General features: G+C 36.9%; 1 protein-coding gene across 1 annotated transcript in view; it reads left to right on the top strand.

Moving 5' to 3' along the window:
- The first annotated feature begins 3,842 nt into the window (after positions 1-3,842).
- Positions 3,843-17,983, top strand: part of kcnk12 (potassium channel, subfamily K, member 12) — a 35,610-nt gene continuing 21,469 nt past the window's right edge. Inside the window, exon 1 of the mRNA XM_084093645.1 lies at positions 3,843-4,216. Within this exon, the coding sequence (XP_083949771.1) occupies positions 3,892-4,216 (325 nt within the window). The 5' untranslated portion in view covers positions 3,843-3,891. The remainder of the gene's footprint in view (positions 4,217-17,983) is intronic.

A 17,983-nucleotide genomic window follows, 5' to 3' on the forward strand; every position in this document is an offset into this window, starting at 1 on the left:
CACTAAGTTAAGCTAATTAGAGAAATAACAAAAGTTTCCATCTTCTTAAAACACCTTCTTTGCCACTCTGTTAAAGAATTTCATTCTTCATCAAAATTTCCCACCACAAGACACCGAAAGGAGCAATACAATAATGAGTCTCTGTGTTTTTCTGATAGAAGCGATATCAACAGTTAAACAACAGAGAAAATCGCTATAAATAATTCAATTACTGTACATTTACATTCATGCATTTATCATAGGACCAACAAAACAGTCTAAAAACATATTCATGGCCCAAAAATGTGACCAGACACTTCATAAGAATGCTATGCATTATACAATAGACTTAAAATGTGTGCTTTATATTAAAACAGAGGCATTGTTTATCCATGTTGATGCTATTATTAACATCATCATCCTTGCCATAGACTACATTATTAGCAGTAGTGTGTGTGTGTGTGTTAGTGAAGGACAACATGGGTGCAATGAGGATGAAAGAAAATTATTTTATTCCCCCAAAGGAGTTGGGGGGAGTCCCCCAAACATGGTTAGTGCACAAATGTTCTTATATTTGATTGGATGGATGGATGGATGGATGGATGGATGGATGGATGGATGGATAGATAGATTTGATTACCATTGTTTAATGTTATGATTAACTAAATTTTATGTATTCAAACGAGCCTTCTGTATCAGAAGGGAAGCTTTGAATAGACTCCAGAGAAGAAAGGGATGTTGGTAATCTGATGAATGGAGTATCATGTCTCCCCTCGAGTAAAATGGGGTTAAGTGATTTTTTTCAAGGACACAGTGTTGATAGAAGAGATCTGTAATCGCAATCACTCTCGTTCCAGGGCGACTTTCTCCTTACTGCAAGTGATTTATTTTAAACCTTTGTCTTTCCATCTGTTAACTGTTAGACTACTACATCTGTACATGGTTTACCAAACTGTACAATGCTGTCATTATTTATTTATTGGGCAGGTGCTTTTAGCCAAAGCAACATACAATTCATTTATATTACATTTACATTTATGCATTTGGCAAACGCTTTTATCCAATGCGACTTACATTGCATTCAAGGTACACATTTACATTCTCATCAGTTCTTGCTCTCTCTGGGAATCGAACCCATGACCTTGGCGTTGCAAGCGCCAACTCTCTACTGTTTGAGCAACAGGAAAACTAAACTAACAAAAATCATTCAATCTTCCCCTCATCATAGCTCTCAAATCTCATGCTTTTGATCATATTCAGATCTTTGCCTCAAGATGGGACAGGCTAAATTGGACATCGGTGACATGTCCTACTTTTGTCATTGAGTCTGGCATGTCTCATAATCACCACGTTTGAATATGCACAAACATGAATGATGTGTGACAGAGGGGAATATTTTCAGTGCATAACAATTTTAAATTCACACATTTGCAAGCACTCAGTGATGTTCTTATTTGTTGTTATTTTTGAACTTGACAGTCACTATTACTCACTAATAATTGAGCTTCTTTATTTACTAACTTGGTAAATCAACTTGGGGCTTGCAAACTGTTGTTCTGTTGCTCAAACTGTTTCATGTCCCATCTTATCTCAACACAGCTTGATCACATACTGTTCCCTTATAAAATGCATCTACATGTTTTCCCCCATCCGATCAATAACAACCTGGAGTGAAAATTTGTGAGGAAAAAAAAGCAGCTTTGGCATTTTGTGTTTCACAGAAGAAAAAATGACCACACTTTAGATTAGGGTCCAATATTGACAATGACTTTTGCCTCAATAAACTCATAATTACTGCTAATTAATACTTAGTAAGGTGGTTATTAAGTTTGAGTATAGGATTAAGGGATGTAGAATATGGTCATGCAGAATAAGGCATTAATTTGTGCTTTATAAGTAGCTATAATAAACAGCCAATAACATGCATGCTAATAAGCAATTAGTTAATAGTGAGAATTGAGACCCTAAACTGAAGTGTTACCAAAAAAGTAATTAGTGTTTGGACAAATGGTGAGTAAATGATACAATGACTATTTTATGAGTGCACTGTTACCTTTAAGTAGAACCTTTAAGTAGATGGTGTTCGTTTGGATTAATCAGTAATTAGTAGGCCTAACTTAACGCTAACGACACATAGCATTACATCTGTTGCATGACCGGAAAGACTGATTATCTAGCAGTTAACACTTTGGATTTTAAACATGCCAGCCATTGCATTGGAGTCAGACTCATCTAATTCTGTCTTGGGACTCACTGTTGGCAGTGGTGATGCTGGCCACAGGTAATTATGCCATCGATTAATTGTCAGAAATAACAAGCCCACCTCTTCCAGTTACCGCGGTGCGCTCGAGCGGCTCTAATAGGGCGCGCGGCAGTTGTAGTAGCGCGTGCCGCATAGTTTCCTCGTGATTTGTGGGGAGACTGTGACAAGGCAAGGCGTGCGTCAGGGGGGCAACATGGACTTACTGAGGGATGGAATCAACATTTACCATTATCAAGATATTGTCGACACATTTCACCTCATTGAAGATGTTTTTGGCGCTCCCTTCTGATCTCGTGAGCTGTTTGTGGAAAAAGGGCGGGAAAAGCACAGCGCGCTTTTCAATTCAACATCGAAAACAAAAATGAAAGAAATAAAAAGATTTGAATAATTCAAACATCAGGACGGAATAAATGAGATTTGTTTAGCCTACTAAAAGACAGGCAAAGTAGAAAATAACATCAAGTGTCAAATAACAAAATACAAGCTATGCTGTATTTTCTAGGTATAGCGATAAGGAAATGCGGCGTAAAACTGCATGACTGTTAAAGAAAAAATAATTGGCTATAGATTTAATATCCTATAGCCTATTAAAGAATTTTGTTAGAGGTCAAACTGTTAAATGGCATCTAACTTTGTTAAACGTCAAGCAGGTAATATAACAAGCACTGTAGCTGCCAACATTACTGTAGTGTAAATCATAGTTGTAGCTACTAATGGATCTGAAGATCAGCCTCATTAGGACTGCGGGCATCAAACATCCCACAGCGAATAGACTGGAGATCTGCCTCACACACAAAAAAGTGCAACTGGCTCAAATGGTCACTAAATGTCTTTATTTGCATTGACCCCGCTGTATCTTTCACTGAAGCAAAAATTAATGTGATTCACGGGACGAGAGATTTTGCGCAGCGACCCAAAGGATGCGCTGGATGCTTCATCCGCAACATGGAAAAGCAGGAGAACACACTGCTGCTGCATCCCTGCAATAAAACACAACCAGGAGTCTGGGAATTTCATCGGCTGGGGATTTTAGCCTGCAACTGAACAGTTTAAAGGTGGATTTATGTGGATAAGCAATCCATGGGATGGAGACGGAGATGGACGTAGAACTACTTTAATGAGCGCGAGGGTGAGTCTAGTTATTTAACAAACTATATCTGCTAAAGCGGATCCACAAGTGGTGTATCTGATGGAAATGTATCCTTTGAAGGATTCGGGCAGGTTATTTAGAATGCAACAATATTTATACATAAAATTCATAATTGGTAGCCTCACGCGTTTCTTAAACAGAAGAAAGCAAAATAAAGAGTATGAACTTGGAAAGTTAATTTTCTCTCTTTTCCAAGACTTATCGTTCTTGTTTGATACAAATATCTGTGCAATATCCTTTAGAAGACCGGAGTGTCCAAAAGCAGCAGAGGCAGCAGCAGCGCTAGAGGATTCATGTCACTGAAAATGGCAAATGGATAAATGAAGCTGGTAAGCGTCTTAAATGAAGGCTTTCTTTTATCTAAAACTTATCTGAAGTGTTTGATACATATCATTAACGTTATGTTAGGAGGTCTCGGAGTGTCCTCAAGAAGCAGGTGTAGTGGATCCATGTCATTGCATTGGTCGCTGTCCACCGCGCCGGTGGTGCTGAGATCTGGATGATGCAGGGCTGCCGCTCCCTTCACATTAACGAAGACAATGGGCGCTTTCTGCTGCTCGCGTTGCTCATCATCGTGTATTTGCTGTGTGGCGCTGCGGTGTTCTCCGCCATCGAGAGGCCGTCCGAGCTGCGGGCACACGGGCGCTGGAACCGGACCCTCCTGAACTTCAGTGACACGTTTAATATCAGTTTGCAGGATCTGAGCTCCTTCCTGAAAGAGTACGAGGTTGCGATTGCTGCTGGAGCTCGGGTCGATGCTCTTCGACCCAGATGGGATTTTACAGGGGCGTTTTATTTTGTTGGGACAGTGGTGTCCACTATAGGTAAGTCACCAAAATGCATGATTTTCTTTAATGGGAATAATTATTCTTAATAATTAATCTTCTTGGGCTATTAGAAAAACATGCTTTTCTTAAAAAGATACGCTCAATTAAATGTTTGCTAATGTGTTTCCTAATTCATATGGCTTTATGGTAACACTTTATTTTGATTGTCCCTTTTGAACATTCTGTCGACTATAAGTAACTTTGCAAGTACTAAGTCTTCGTAACTGCTTATTATATGCTAACTGCAAACACACAATTGTCTTCAGGTAAGTTTATTAGCCAACGGCTCAACAAGCTTTTAGTAATTATTTGAGTAAGTATTTAAGTCCACTTTAGACATTCTACTAATTATAAGTAACTTTGCAACTACATGTCAACTAGCAGTCATTAGAGTATTATCTGCTAACTCTTTATCTTGATGCTCCCAAATAGATATTATACTGACTATAAGTAACTTTGCAAGTACATGTCAACTTATTCAACACTAACCACCAGTCTAATACTCTACTAACACCCTAATGAGAGTTAGTAGACATGTACTGTATGTGCAATGTTACTCATACTTAACAGAATGTGTTAAAGGGACAATCAAAATAAAGTGAAACCGGCTTTATTTCTTCTATTGATTATGAAAGTACAATGGAAGTTGATCAGGACAAGGGCTTATTTGCTGCCACGATAGATCTCAAATCTCAATAGTGCTAGCACATATACAGACTTATTATTTATTAGGTCTTGATGGGCCAAATTTGAATATGCAAATGTATAAATTAAATGTGAGAGCTGTGGCTAAACTAGGGTAATATTTTAAACAAATAATGGTTTTCAGTCTGTAACTTGCTTAAAACTATCGTGTGACGAATCATAAGGACTAAGTTTATGATGCTTTTGTTTTTCCCTTGTTGGTATAAATCACCGTCCACTTTCATTGTATGGAAATTACATGTGAGAACATTCTCCTTTGTACCACAAAGGAAAGTAAGTCATAAAAGAAAGCGTGAGGAAGAATAAAAGATATTTTATTTTTGGGGTGAACCATAAACTAGTGAACTAGTGCAATTGTTATTTTCGTCACATATTTACTGTTTAAAAGCATATTTTCCCCAAAGACTGATATCAAATGCAATCTTAATGCTCGAGCAGGATGGATTCTGATTGGCTGTCTTTATCACTCAGCTGGGAATTTTTATTTCATTTTTTTTTTTAAAGTGATTCCAATGATATTGTTCCTCTGTGTCGTTATCGTTAAAGTTGTGGACTCCATTGCTGATTTTTATCTTTATCATTATAGTTATCATCCTTAGTGTGAACGGACGGACCTTAACACTGTATACCTAGAATAAAACTACAGGACACATAAATGGAAAACAGTCAGTAAGTGCTATTTGTATTTGGCAGCAACAGCCTCTGGCTCCTTGCTTGACCCCATGACCTTTCATTGAATCTCACATCGCACTTTTGCCTTGCCAAGACAACATTTCCTCGCTCTCTGCAGAGACTTCACTTTTCCATTGGCATTTCCCCAGCAGAAGTCCTCTGAAGAGCAATAAACACCCTCTAGTGTTGACTCTTTCTCTCGGGCACCAGGCGGCCGAGCCAACTCCCTGCTGGACTTCTGCATTCAGGACAAACCCTCAGGCTTGCAGTTTGCTGTGGGGCTCATGTCCCAAAAACCAAATGTGCTGATGCCCACATGTCCTGGATAACATTTACCCGGTTATAGGTCACTAAAGAGCAAGTACCCCTTCGAGGCAACCCCCTGGTTAGTGTGTATTTGCTTCCTACAGCCCTTGGCTCCTGTTTTACACTTTCCATCGGCAGTGAATAATCAATAGCCTTGCACTTTGTAGTTCTTTCAACTCAGAGTAATGTATTCAGCAGGACTGTCACTGTACGCTTCATGCTACCTTGCAGGACACTCAGTGGTCGCCTTCGCAGATGAAAACTGAAGCGAATGGGTGCCGTTCTGTTTCAGGCTCAAAACCATCAGTAAATTTGTATGTTCTCAAATAAATTGGAACGTAAAAGTCTACAATTGAGGCTTAGTAACCACTAGCTAGTTTGTATCTAACTCTGTGCTTAACTTGGTTGCACCATTTGTTCTTAAGGCAGAATGTAGGTTGTACATTTGGGAGTTCAGGTCTGATTGGCTGGTTTTATGGACCATGTTGATAAAATGAACAAACTTTGAAGAAAAACGAATCATTGGATTTATCAAAGTTTGCAGGTTTGTTGCATCAAAAAGATTCTCATAGACACTTGGCTGAAAGTAAGCTTGATGAACACCAGCAGAACTATATCGTTTAGTTTATTAGAAACAGCACTTATTTTTGAACACAGTTCTTACACAGTTTGTAACTTTTTTTTTGTAGAGCATTATCATATTAACTGGCCTCTAAACGAAATGTAAAACAAAGCTAATGTGGTTTGTCGATTTACATGCTGGCAGGGAAATGTCTGGCTCTACAGGACTACTAAAAAGCAATAAGTATAATTCTGCTTTATTTACCAACTAAGCTTAAATGAATGTGTGTTTTGTGCACTGATACGTCTCCATCTTCCTTTCATCTCGGTGTGAAGTCTCTATATCGCTCCAGAAGAGCTTCAAAGCCCGTGAATGAGAGGTGCTCGGGCTTTGTCATGATGGGGTTTTTCTCGAACACTTCTTCCTCGTCTAAGCGAAACCCTCTGCCATTTCACACACAGTGAGTCACAATCAGACTGAGACATTATAATGGGGGAAAAAAATTATTCACAGATGCATCATTGATTCAACCAATTATTCCTCAAACAATAATGATAATCTGAATTTTAAAGTAATTATTAATCATTCTGTTTGTTGGAAAACATACTCAGGATACAAATTAGTGCCGTACAGTGTGCAACACTGTTTACACTGGTGTTTGTGCAATCAAACATACACAGTTGTGTTCAGGTGAGTTTATTAGCCAACGCTCAACAAGCTTTTAGTACTTATCTGAGTAAGCACAATAAAACTGTCACCTTAAAATAAAGTGTAACCCAACATGTTAAAGAAATTGGTAACACTTTATTTCGGTGGTCCACTTTAGATATTCTACTAACTACAAGTAACTTTGCAACTACATGTCAACTAGCAGTCATTAGAGTATTAATAGACTGTCTGCTTAATATCCTTTAACACGTTATTCTGATGCTCCTAAATAGACATTTTACTTACGATAAGTAACTTTGCAACTACGTCGACTTATTCTACTAATCCGAACCTAACAGTCTACTGATACTCTAATGACTGCTAGTTGACTTGCAAAGTTACTTTTAGTTAGAAGAATGTCTGAAATGGACCATTGAAATAAAGTGTAATCAAGGAAGTCAATAAAGGCATTCAGTGCTCTTAAGGAACTGGTACAGTGTAATTGAACTGAGTAAATTTGACTTTTTTATTATATTATATCAACAAACATTCAAAGGTTTGGGGTCGGTAAGAATTTTTAATGTTTTTGAACATCAAAACTGAATTTATATGATGAACAAAAAACAGTAGTATTGTGAAATATTATTACAATTTAAAATAACTGTTTTCTATGTGAATATGTTTAAAAATGTAATTTATTGAATTTTCAGCATCATTACTCCAGTCTTCAGTGTCACATGATCCTTCAGAAATCATTCTAATATGATGATTTGCTGCTCAAGAAACATTTATGATTATTATCAGTGTTAAAACAGTTGTGCTGCTTAATATTTTTGTGGAATCTGTGATACATTTTAGATTTTTTTTTATTAATAAATGTTTCCCTGTGGAATATATATATATATATATATATATATATATATATATATATATATATATCTACTGTATTTCTTAAAAAAAAAAATCTTACTGACCCCAAAATTTTTGAACGGTAGTGAACATAAAGCATAAATGTACTTACACTGAAAATTTGTATAACTTATGTGCACCACCAAAAAAACAAGATGTATGTTGATTGACAACAAAAGTTTTTAGGATGCGTAATTAAATTTAGACAGAACCAAAGTGTTTGCTTGATTTGACCTATTTATTCTATTTCTGTTCGTGGTTGTGAGCAGACATATTTTGGTCTTCATGCAAAATTGAAGTATTAGAGCGGCTTCATCTCAGGGTGAGAGGAAACGTTGTGTAAGACAGGCGGTTAGTAACATGCTGTCAGTTGTGTGTGATGCAGAGCTCTGGAGACGTTTCTGCAGGCTACAACCATCACTCATCACGCATGTCAGCGAGACAGGAGAGCTTCATTACTGCCCAAAACGCATGAACAGGTCTCATACTATTAATAGAAACACTGTTTAAAAATTATTAACCTTACTTGCCTGTTTTTGTTCACTTTGTCATTTATTTCATTAAGGAGACAGCCTTCAAATGCAGAGCTGGATAGTTAGATGTCATGTGTAGTCTAGTATAGAGGTTTCCAATCTTCCAGATGCATAATATGAATATCCTTGTGCAAGTGACCCCCATCCTAAAATATATACATTTTCCTTTAATTTTATGCCAGTTTATACATTGAAAAATGTATATTATATATACGTGAAAATATTTTCCAAATCATATTTAACACATATTTTTAATAGTAATTTTTTTACTGTATTATGTTACATTATTAAAAAAAAAAAAATTCTGTACTGTTAGATGTTTTTTTTCTTCTTTTTTTCTGTACTTTTTCTGTTTCTGGCTTCTGGAACAAGAACAAATGTAGGACGGGGCTTGATTTCGTCTTTGTTGAATTGATTGGATGCTTAGATGGTTGTGGTTTGCTATTGGTGGATCTCATTTGAGTGACAGGTTGCTCCGCCCTCACGCCAGTAAAGAGATGTTGTTGCGAGGGGAGGGAAAGTTATTGTTTTTGATTAAAAAAAATTACGGTCAGATGAATTAAAAAAAAAGAATGATGTGCACAGATACAATTTTTTATCATAAATACTGCAATGATATAAAAAAATATTTTGATTTCATTGTGACTGTAAAAATATATTATTTTTTTCATCTTTTTCCATTTTTACACTGGACCTGGACCCCAGTAAGATGTTTATCATGTTTTATTTTGAGAACAGCATGAGAATGAAAGGGAGTGAAAATGAAAGTTGGAAGTTAGGTTTCATATAAGTATCAAATTCATTTCTTCTACAATTCCTTAGGAGAAATAAAAGAAGACACAAACGAGTCAGGTGATTTGTATTGTTGTTTATTGCAAAGAAATATTACAGTTTAATGTTTTAGATGAATGCTGAATTATCAGAGTGTGGAGGCGACTGCAGTGTGTGTGTGCAGTGTACATAAATATTAACTTTGCAGGCTCCTCTAGGAGACTTGTATTGCAGAATAGACAGAATGGATTTCTTAATTAGTATGTTTCATTTATGCATCAACTTTATCTTAGATGTTTTTTTTCCTCAAATAGAAATGTGTTGATTGCTATCATAACGTAAGAGTGTAAGCTATAAATTGATGTGGACAGCAGCTCAGATCATTTGTTCTTGGCAGAATTTAATGAGAATTGTGTGAGTTCAGAGTGAGATTTTTGATATTTGATTGCAGACTTTTGGTATCTTGGCAATTTGAGATCTGAAACTTTTCTCTTCTAAAAATATTTTCTCAAACATCCGAGTCTCCGCCGTTGCTGAAGCTCTCCACTTAATCTTACTGCCATGAGAGCAATTGAGATATAAGGAATAAGGAAGATCTCATTTGTGAATTGTATTCCCAATGGGAACTGAATGAACAGTTTTTGGCCTGATATAAAACTATGACACTAGTGTTTGACTGTTGGAACATTTTATCAGACTCTAAGAGTTATATAAAAGTCAAAAGGCAAGTTGGCAAAAAGCTCAAAATGAGTTGACGAAGCAGTTTTAAATGAGTCTGGATCTGGCCATCTCCTTCTTTTGACCCGTGTGATGATCTATTGGGTTTGGTTGGAGGAAGATGATAGATCAGATACGTACAGTAACCTATTACACGCCTGTCTGAACAGAGACTGATTTCCAGACTCTCTGGAGAAGACACACCTGGGAGTCCCACAAGCAGATCCTTCTTCTGTGTTACATGAGGGTTTAAGGATGGATATCATCCCTTCTTGTTCGGTTTTACTTGATATTGTTGCCTTGTAAGTATATATGTGTAGAGATGCACCAATATTTATCGGCCAATTTTTTTATCATTTTAAAATCATCAGCATATCGCCTATGAAAAAGACCAATGCTGATGGTTTTTATTACTTTAAGGTGCTCTAAGCGATGCTGGGTGACGTCACTTCTTGTTGACGTTCGAAGTATTGTCAAACAAAACGGAGGCTAGCTCGACCCTCCCTCCTCCTCATCCCGTCCCCTCCCCCTCCCCCCGTCCCCTCCCCTCCCCCTCCCCCTCCCTTCCATGCTTCCTGAAACAGTCATGAACCATTTAGAAAAAAACAAACTGGATTTACCCTGTCCAGCAAAACCAGAGTCACCTGAATGTCAGATTGGAAGCCCTTCTGCCAGACTTCGCGCGTTCCTTCTCCTTTTCCCTCTTCTTTGTTATTTGTTCATCGGAACGTCGTCTCTTTGGTCGTGTGTCGGCCATATCAAAATTCTCAAGAATATACATTTTTAACGTTAGTCGTTGTCGTTGTCTAGAACATCTCTCCTCTAGCTAACTTTCCTCTTCATGCTTCTCTCTCCTCCACTCCCCACACTTCATGTGCACGCGCACTAACCCTCCACCCCCACCCCCAAATCATTCTTGTCGGTTATTGGCTGGAACACTGTTTGTTATGTTTCGTGGTCCAGGCTGGGCCAGTTTGTTTTTGTTGCCGTTTGTGGAGCCTGGGCTGTCTACAGAGACCGCGTGTCTTTACAGTGTGTTCAGGGGACAGGCAGCTAGCGGATAGTGAGGAGATGTTTGCTGGATGTGACAAAAAAAATTGTCACGTGACATCGCTTAGAGCACCTTTAACTGCGTGAAGGCACTGATTTGAATAATGTCTGTTGCATAATTTTCCAATGTTTTTCTTTGGCTAAAATAATTAAATACTTCCTAAAACAAAATGAAACCTGTATACAATATAGCAGCACTGGACAACACAGACTGCCTGGTGCATCTGTAACTGTCACTGTCCCGATGAGACCAGTGCTGCATCTTCACCAAAGTTTATACACGTGTTTTTAAGTCTTGCCGATTTCAATATTCAAGCGCAAGAAGATATGAAAGAGAACTCAATTTGGTACTCACTTTGTGAGAAGTTTTGTGTGCACGCAGACACGTTTTAGACAGCACGCAAATTCTGAATTGAGCTCTGATTCGCTTCCTCTTGCACTTGAACTGACAAATTCACTCAAAATTATTAAAATGCTCATCTTGGTGAGTATCCTAGTAGTTATGGCTTAAGTGAATGTAAACAGTTGAGAAATAAAATGAATGTGTGTATTAGTATATTGGATCTGTGCAGCTCTTAAAGTGACAGCAGCCTAATGTTGTTTAGACTGTCTTTTTTAATGTTAATCAAACAACAAAAGAACAACAACAAAAAAATCACACTGCTCTTGACTATAACTTTTGTAACTTAATTAATATATATTTGATTTATACATCAGTGTTATCTTACATTTGATTACTTTATTTAATTTCTGTCCCTGAAAACTATAGACCTGCCTGAAAAGCACTGTTAATTTCATATGTATATCTTTGTTCTGATTTATTTATGTATTTATTTTGGCCCGTTGAATGTTAAATGGATCCAATCTATGCTCAATGAAGATGATTTGATAATGCAACAATAAACTAGCTAGTACACCTTAATGCATACGTTTTTGAACTTTGCTAATTTAAAGCATGATTTCATTTAGGTATGACTGACAAATATGCGTCAAATTAAGTGTATTATTTATTTTGAAACTGTGCAATGCAAATGGGTGGAAATTTCATCTGCAATTCAAATATGTAAATCTTAGATTGAGGCCTAAATATAATTTTTTTGATTGTGTTAGTAAGACCATATGTTTTCTTTTTTGGGGTGAATTTCTCCTTTAACGCTGTTTGACGTGTAAACCTGGGGGATTCCCGTTGGAGCTCTCCGTTTTTCTCCATCCCTCTCTCTCGTGTCTTCTCTCCTGGCGTAGTAATCAGTGCAGTTGGCTCCGGTTACACCACGCTTTGATTGGATCATGCATCATTGTCTCCTCAGCGATGTTCTCTTTCTCCTCACACTCATCTATCAATATAACCTGCTCCGCTAATGCAGAGGAATGATTCCCTCTCTTCCCTGTCCCTCTTATTGATTTCATTGTATTCAATCACACACTGTTTGCACTGATGGACTTCACTTATGAAAAAGGGACTTATGATACATTGATTCGCCATCATTATGCATTAAAACATCATCTGGGTTAATGAAAAGCATGTTTCGTTTAGAAGGGGAAATGTGGTTACCAAGCTATCTTTATATAATACAGCGAGTGCAATGCTGGAAACAGCAGCTGTTTTCAGAAATGGGATAGTAGTAGTGTTCTGCTTAGCTGTTAAGAACATGTCTGGGTCGTATTTTACCCTGAACTCAAATATATATATATATTTTTTTTGCATAAAGAAAATTAAGTCTATGTTTTTATGACAATTAAGCACATTTATATCTCCTATTCTCATTACTGCAATGAACAAAAAATCCTAAATGAAAAATCATCGTGTTACAGTAATGAGAATCTGATTAGCAATTAAAAATAAACTGAAAAGTAAAATTTCTGCATCCATTGCAGTAATGAAAATTTGGGTGGAAATGGGCCTAAGTATCATTGGTCCTATAATAGGCTCAGTATTTTCATTACTAATAATAATTTCTAATTTTCTTCTTTTGATTTTGAGGTAAAATGTGACCTGGAAATGTTTTGGGAGATTCACCTATATTTGAAACTGTAAGAAATGCATGATGATGAACCTTTTAAATCAGTATTTTGTTACACTGTTGTTGCAGTACATCCTGTTATCATTTTAAATTTAATGCTATTTTTTAATCCAATTTTGTGTAAAAACATCTTCACATTTGGCAGTCTGATCAAATAATGAAAATATTATTTATTTTTTAAATCACAGTTGTTATTGCTTGAGGTAATAGAGTGCTGCAGGAACCCAGAAATGAGTTTTTAGAAATATTCTTAAATGGTGGTTGACAAATGGCTAAATGGGACTACAGAGGTTGTCAGGGACATTAATCTGTTGATATATAAGAGGTCTTTGTACCATTAAAACATCCTGCCAGTTTCATAGCTTCATAGTCCTCCTCATTATAAACAAAACATTTATTTAATCAAGCTCCAAAAACGGCTGGTTAGATATTGTGGGATCTGTGATGTCACACAGGTACATTTGCATAGGACTTGCATACATCATTGCACCATAGGCCCCACCCACTGGTGTTCATTCACTTAATGGCTGATTGGATGCAAGTGTCACGTTGCATCAAAAGCAAATAAAAGCCATTATAATCACTGACGCTGTCTACACTGATACAGTATACAGATGTGTGTTCAGATTATAATCACTGACGCTGTCTACACTAAATACAATATACAGATGTGTGTTCAGTTTCTGACGGACTCCACGCGCTCGAGTCTGTCGATAAGATACTGTCTCATATGCAATGACGTTCGTTAGCCAATCATAACTGGCTGTTTACTGACAAGCTTTAAAGGAGCTGCGCCTTAAAAACGGATCATTTCAGACAAAAATTAACCTCAAGAAACATAAAAAAAAATAAACATTTTTTTTTTTTTTAAATGACCCCTTTAAACGTCATTACTCTGAACAGATAAACTCATATAAGCACTATTACCCTCCTTATTGGGTTTACAATTGCACTCTTGCAAACTATTCTGACTCAAACTTTCCAACTTGTAGATTTTAAATAAAGATTGAAAGAGCTTTTTACTTCTGCCGATTGTATTTAGCCTGTAAAATTCATAAAAGCTGTATTCATTTGTGAAGATTATTTTGATGAACAAAATGTATAAGAAACTTTTGTTGGTCAAAGACCTTATTTTCTGCAATAATCTGAAAAAATCAACAACAGACACTTCCGGGTCGGCCTACAAAAATATGGCATCTCTGTAGCGCTCTATTCGTCACATTGCAATTGTGCAATTCAGCCTTCCTCTCAGTTTGCTCTGTTGTATGTAGCACTTTTTGGCAAATGTCATCCAAGTATTCCAAGCACAGAAAATGTGGATATTGTGCTAAATGTAATAATTATGCTGCAGGCTGCAAAAAATACTACTAGTGTTATATTCTGTTCTGAGTATAGCCAAGATTTATAGTTCTGCTTATCATCAGAAAACCTGGAACAGAGAGCAGCTCTCTCTCTCTCTCTCTCTCTCTCTCTCTCTCTCTCTCTCTCTCTCTCTCTCTCTCTCTCTCTCTCTCTCTCTCTCTCTCTGATCTCCTGGGTCGCTCTGTAAAAACAGAGGGCTGGAAAATGTCAAAGTTAAAAATGGAAGAGGGCGTGTATCCACATAAAAGGCAAGTGCTGTTCTCACCAGTGTGTCCTCAGCACAGATACTGAACGAGATTTAATGAGACAGTACGTGATTAAAGAAGTGTCAAAGTGTCAATATAGATTATATATATATACATGTTTGATCTTTGGGTAAAAATGACATGTTTTTTGGGGTGACCTGGACATGTTCTTGACAGGTTTGGTGAGATCTACATGCCCTTTATATTATAATAAATGAAGACATGGGAATTCGTATGTTATTTTCTGGAAATACTGGTGATTTTTGTACAATTTATCATGATGCATTTTAGTCACTCTGAGCAGTCATTTAATTTTACTCAGTCTGATTCATGTCCTTACAAAATGAAATGTCTTTGAAAATGAAATTTATAGTTTGGCTAGATATGTGGAAAAGGCGTGGAAACTTAGACAAAGGAATTTATATCCTGACCTAAATTGACAGTGTTTTGTTTGTTTATATTGTGAAAATGATGGTAATGTACTCTGTATGATGGTCATCTTCCTATGTACTTTGTATGATGGTCATCTATCTATATTATGTTTGTTTTATGTCAATAGTGTCTTTTAAGCCTATTTGGGCTGGGCATGTAAGTGCAAGACACTTTAATAAAAAATTCAATTCAATTCAATTCAATACAAAAGAATACAAGCGGCATAAATGTAGGTCATGTGACTGTTGCGTTGCTTTCACCACCGGTACGATGTTTTATGTTCGTTTATGTTAATGCTTGTAAAGTTAATTTAGCCTTTTAAAACTGTCTATCACGCAGGATATGTGATATATTCCATTACAGTGGATGAGAAACTGAGTGGCTGAGAGTATATGGATACAAATTGTTAAAGTCACAATAAAATCAAAATGGACAATTACTACTTTTTTATGGAATATTGCTGTATTTAGTATAAATGATTTATCCGTGCACATCATCATTTATTTTAATTCATATGCCCTCATAATCTTTGATTAAAATAATTTCCCCTCTCGACAACAACATCTCTTCTCTGATGTGTTTACTGGCGTGAGGGCGGGGCAAACCTGTCACTCACATTTGATCCACCAATAGCAAACCACAACCATCCAATCAATTCCTGATGGACTAAATGAAGTCCCGCCCAACATTTTTTCCTGTTCGAGAAGCAGTTTCACTCAGAAATGTGTCACATAGAGAAGAGAAGAGCAGCACTAAAACATTTGTTTTGCCATCTTTTATCCTGTAAGCGCTTGATGTAAATGCTGAACTGACAACTGGTTCAAAACTGATATTCTTTCCAATCTTTGCATTTTGTAGCCAAACATCTTTTGTATACATGCATGTGCACACAGACAAACACAAACACCCACACGGTGACAAATCAGTGTCAGGAACAAATGCCTGTCCCATTTGTGCATTTATCTCTGTCCTGCATCCTTTCTGTCACCCTTGATCCATGTACATGATCCGGCCTGGCAAACACACCAAGGCTGTAAATAAATCTCAATGCGGAGCGTTCCCATCAGATTCCCGCTCAACAGAGAATAAATCACACACAGCATATACAGTATGCTCTGTAGAACACAGCAATTGCTTAAGTAAAACCACAGATTTGTTGCTGTCACAGCATTACCCGCAGATCAAAACATCGCCTCATAAACGTCCCTCTCCACTCCTCATGCTTTTTGCCTGAATTATTACCATTCAGAATAAGGCAGAAGCTGAAATGAAACACAAATCTCATCAGTATCCAGCATACTGGTTTGATCAGAAAGGTCAGAAGAGATGCACTTTCACACAGAACTAATATTCGGAGTGGCGAGCCAACAATCCAACATTAAAGGGAGAGTTCACCCCCAAAAAAAGTAATGGAGTGAATATTTACACAAAAAGCAAATAAGCCAAGAGGCTGTTTACACCAACTCACACACCAATGTCTGATTGAGCCGGATGAAATTATAAAAAAAATCCTAATCCTCCTTTTTCCGAACTCATTCTTCTCCCTTTTCCCCATCACATATCAGCTTGGAGAGGTAAAGTGGGAATAAAGCGCCTACTAGTGGGAATAAAGTGTTTAACCGGTAGGGTTACTGGTGTAGGGATGCTTTGGTAATGTTCCTGGATCCACATCTTTGTGGATCCTGGAACAACATTCCAATCAACCAATCAGATTTGAGGGATAAGTTTACAGGTTATGTCAAGTTTAAGCTTACAACCAGGGTTCAGTGCTTCTACATCAGTGTTATTCACCTCTCATTTCCCTCAGATTTGAGGGATAAGTTTACAGGTTATGTCAAGTTTAAGCTTACAACAGGGTTCAGTGCTTCTACATCAGTGTTATTCACCTCTCATTTCCCTCTGATTTTAGGGATGAGTTATAGCTAGGGTTAGGTTTAGAGGTAGGGATGAGGTTAAGACTAAATTTTCAGACAGGAATGTTGTTTCAGGATCGACAAAATATGCCGATCCAGGAACATGTCTTGGCAAAATCACTGTGACTGAGTGCTTTAGGGATCAGGGGTCTCATTTATAAAACTGTGCGTAGGAACCTTACTAAAAGTGTACGTGCGCCTGAAAGCCAAAAATGACGTACGCAAAAAAATATTCAGACTTATAAAACTGTTCGTACGCCAGAACCTGCGCAGAATTCACTTTATAAATCCCAGTCAGCGGAAGATTGTGCGCACATGCGTCTCCACCCCGAAATAACCATATATGGAGCTTTCAACGCCTAGTTTTACTATGCATATCCTCATCTGCATATCATTTGCATATGATTATTCATCCACGTGATAACGTTTAACTGTACAAGACACATTACATTAATAAAAATCATGTACTTGCCTATCCTTGTCTTGTTTTTGAATACATAAATCAAATAGTGTAAAATACATTTCATCTTTTCCACTGGCCGAATTGTATTTTAAATTTTTTATATTTTTAATGGAAACAGATAGGCCTTGGGCATTATTTGCACGAAACTATTTTCTCAGACAATCTTGTATTATCATGATAAGAAATTATCTCTGTGGTTAAAACATTAAAACACAGCACGCTACAGGAAAAGTGTTCAAAAACATCGCATCCACAACAAATATTTATATTGATTGAATTTGAATATAAAAAATGTTGTAACTTCTCAGTAATGATTTCATGTTTAAGTGTTCTCCATTAATTTGAATGGCATATTTAATCTAAATGTTTATATCATAAGTAAAACATAGTTTAAATCATTATTTTATTTATTTAAACTGCGTCAGTGTCACTAAACGGCCCAACGCGCTCGCTGG

Source organism: Abramis brama, assembly GCF_963993115.1.
Source record: "Abramis brama genome assembly, chromosome: 19".
NCBI classification, from domain to species: domain Eukaryota; kingdom Metazoa; phylum Chordata; class Actinopteri; order Cypriniformes; family Leuciscidae; genus Abramis; species Abramis brama.